A 3053-nucleotide genomic window follows, 5' to 3' on the forward strand; every position below is an offset into this window, starting at 1 on the left:
CTGCTGCGAGGTTGCAAAATGTAGACGCGTAAAAAACATACCTTTGAGTGTGACAAAATGTAGACGGCGTCGTTTTCCAATTTTGTATGGGAAACAACAACACCACAGATTTTACGGTTAGAAAACGTCTTAAAATGTAGACGTCTACATTTTGAGACACTATTTGGAACGAACTGTGAACACCCCAACTGTATATCAAAGTTTTGGGTTGTTGTAGTAGTCGTTGTTGTTGCAGTTATATTCACTCCTGAGGAAGGCACGGGGTTGTGTGCTGCTATTTTGCTGCATTATTATTAGATAAATAAATTTAAGCATTTGACAAATCGTGAATTTATTAAAAGAAAATTATAAATGGTGTTGAAAACCCAAACAAACGGTCGTGCGAAATCTCTATTTTTGTGTATTGTTAAAATTTATACATGACGTATTGATGGTAATACAAGCAATTTATTCTTTTGTGGACTTTATGTTACTTGAGAATTTAGACAACGTGCGAGCTGCCAGGTTTTGTTATCAATATAATTAACACAAGCTTTTCCCCGTGGTTGCCTTTTAATAAATAGAATAAACAAATATTCGCAAATAAATTGGATTTATTTTATAACTAACAACTAACGTACGCTTTTTGTTATTTTCTCCATTTTGATTTTGACCCTTTATTACCGCCAACAACTTTATGTGTATACAAGCTGTCAAAATTTTGCGTAGTCCCATGAGCTAGTTAAAAACTATGGCATTCGTATTCACAACGAGAAATCTCGAAATTTTTGTTTGGTCTTTCCAAATTTTCTCTTTTTTATCAGTTGGCCAAGACCCTCGGTGGCAGCGCTCCGAGCGTTGAGATAGTAATTTCATGTCAATTAGTAGAAAAGCCCATGTTGAAAAAACTTTTTATTATGGCGAGAAAAATTTACATTTCTGCTGTGCCAATTCGTAACTTTTTACTGCTGGAAATTTTTGACAGTTGCTCTGGTGAATTTGAGCAATTAAAATCAGAAATTATACAAAAAAGACTTGTCTTTGCTGACATTTATTCTTCTAGAACTAAAAGCCATGCATTTATTATACGCCTTAGTAATAAAAATAGAACAAAAAAACTCTTTAAAACCGTCAGGCCGGGTTGAAAATTTTCATTCACCTCATAGTTAACAAAAATTTACCATCCGTAGTACTTTTCTATCAATTCGCAAATGCCGTTTGCACAAAAAAGGTTATGAAATGGGTTTTATTTAAATCGTTTAGAAAATGAGTCATTTACGTATAACATTTTATGTGGAATTATTCAATAAATTTCGTTTTACACATACTTTTTGAAACTATTTGGAGTTAATAATTTGTGTTTCATAAAAGCAGCCCTGCGTGGTTGGAAGGCGGATGTACCAATAATTTCATCCCTAGCATATTCATCCCCGAGGAAGGCAGTCGCCAAATTCACCGAAGGTTGTTTACTGGTTATATTGTGCTGTATGTACTGTGCTTGCGGAAGATGATTAGATTCCATAGTTGTGTCTTTAATGTGTCCACAGGAGAAGACCGGTTAATACGTACTTGTAGTAAAATAGAGCGATCATTTCGTAATTTCTACAAAGACTTTTGGACGCCGAAGCCTGTAAACAGACCTCCATATGAACATTTCACTCAAGTGGGCGATCCAATTTTGCGTACTAAAGCCACACAAGTACCCGATGGACTTATCGGAAGTAAAGAAGTTACCTATATAGTGGAAAAAATGGTCAAAGTATTAAAGAAATTTGATTGCGTTGGGGTTGCAGCTCCTCAGGTCGGGATATCGCTCCGCATTATTGTCCTGGAGTTTCGCGAAGGTCTGAAAGATATCCTGCCAAGACCTGTTTATGAAGCGANATTGCGTTGGGGTTGCAGCTCCTCAGGTCGGGATATCGCTCCGCATAATTGTCCTGGAGTTTCGCGAAGGTCTGAAAGATATCCTGCCAAGACCTGTTTATGAAGCGAGAGAAATGTCGCCACTTCCGTTAACGGTAAAGTTCAAAAAGATTTATGTTTCACCATGAAGAATTTGCATATGCTCATTATAGCCACTCTGCACTACGCTTTTTCAAGTTACACTTTCGAGGAACATTCTGCTTTGTAATTAAGTATGTATAAAGAGGTCAACCAAATAATTTTTGAGCAAAAAAAAACGGACTTCAATTCTCATAAAAATTTAAGATTATCGTTAATCTTTTCATGATCCAATGATCGGATTTAAACCAAATTAGAATGGGACCACATGTGAGGTAACACCTTTCCTTTAAAAAAAGAGTTATAGAAATCGCTTACGTGGTCCAAAGATATGCGGTAACATACATAAAAAAAATAAAAATAAAAAAATCCGACGAATTGATAAAAATTTTCTCCTTTTTGTGAAGTCAGTAAAAAAAGGTAAAGGTGCACTGTTGCACAAGACGAAAAATTTACGAACAATTTCGAGACGGGTATCAATGGACGCATTTTAACACCAATAATGGGGAAACGTTCCTTGATGGCCGTTCGTTAAAGGTGTGGTGGGCGAAGGGGGAGTGGGCGTGGCACCTCCAACCGACCTTTTTGGAGAGAGCATGAACCGCCATTGACAAAAATGCAACCCCCGACCACCTAAACCCCCTATGGTTCCCTACGTACCCCTTAGAAAAATGGCCAAAAATGGAAATTTTTGTTCCGTCCACAGTATTTTTGCGTAGAATTCCTTTTTGTGTAGGCGACCTTCGGCCGCGCTTAGGGATTATAACCCTTACTAGGAGCGTTCCTTATCTCCCAGAAATAGTCAGAAAAAGTCCGAAGTAGTCAGATTTAGTCCAAAAAGCGTTCCTTAACTCGGAAATGACAGCAAAAATGAGAGAGCAACAGTCAGTGAGAGTGACTCTCATCAGTCCGAAGTAGTCAGATTTAGTCAGAAGAATTTTTTCTGGCAAAATCCTGAAAAGTGTCAAACTCAACTGAATTTAAATTAACGGAAATTAAAGAATACGCTAAAAGTGAGAATAATCTAAAAAGTAAAAGAAATGAATTGAAATTGGAAGAAGGCAAAAAATAAT

General features: G+C 36.8%; 1 protein-coding gene across 2 annotated transcripts; it reads left to right on the plus strand.

The window, feature by feature from the left end:
• The first annotated feature begins 1325 nt into the window (after window positions 1-1325).
• On the plus strand, window positions 1326-2172 carry LOC108380231 (peptide deformylase, mitochondrial-like). Of its 2 annotated transcripts, none has more exons than XM_017636605.1 (3): window positions 1326-1765; window positions 1875-1997; window positions 2055-2172. In XM_017636605.1, exons 1-3 carry the CDS (start codon window positions 1487-1489, stop codon window positions 2112-2114), a joined length of 462 nt encoding a protein of 153 aa, XP_017492094.1. In that variant the 5' UTR covers window positions 1326-1486; the 3' UTR covers window positions 2115-2172. The 2 variants fall into 2 exon arrangements, with proteins under 2 accessions (XP_017492094.1, XP_017492095.1); XM_017636606.1 differs by having other exon boundaries at window positions 1329-1780; window positions 1890-1997; window positions 2055-2162.
• The last annotated feature ends 881 nt before the right edge of the window (window positions 2173-3053 follow it).

The sequence above is a fragment of the Rhagoletis zephyria genome, unplaced genomic scaffold, assembly GCF_001687245.7.
Source record: "Rhagoletis zephyria isolate East Lansing unplaced genomic scaffold, Rhagoletis_zephyria_1.1 Rzeph_scaffold_18643, whole genome shotgun sequence".
Classification (NCBI taxonomy): Eukaryota; Metazoa; Arthropoda; class Insecta; order Diptera; family Tephritidae; genus Rhagoletis; species Rhagoletis zephyria.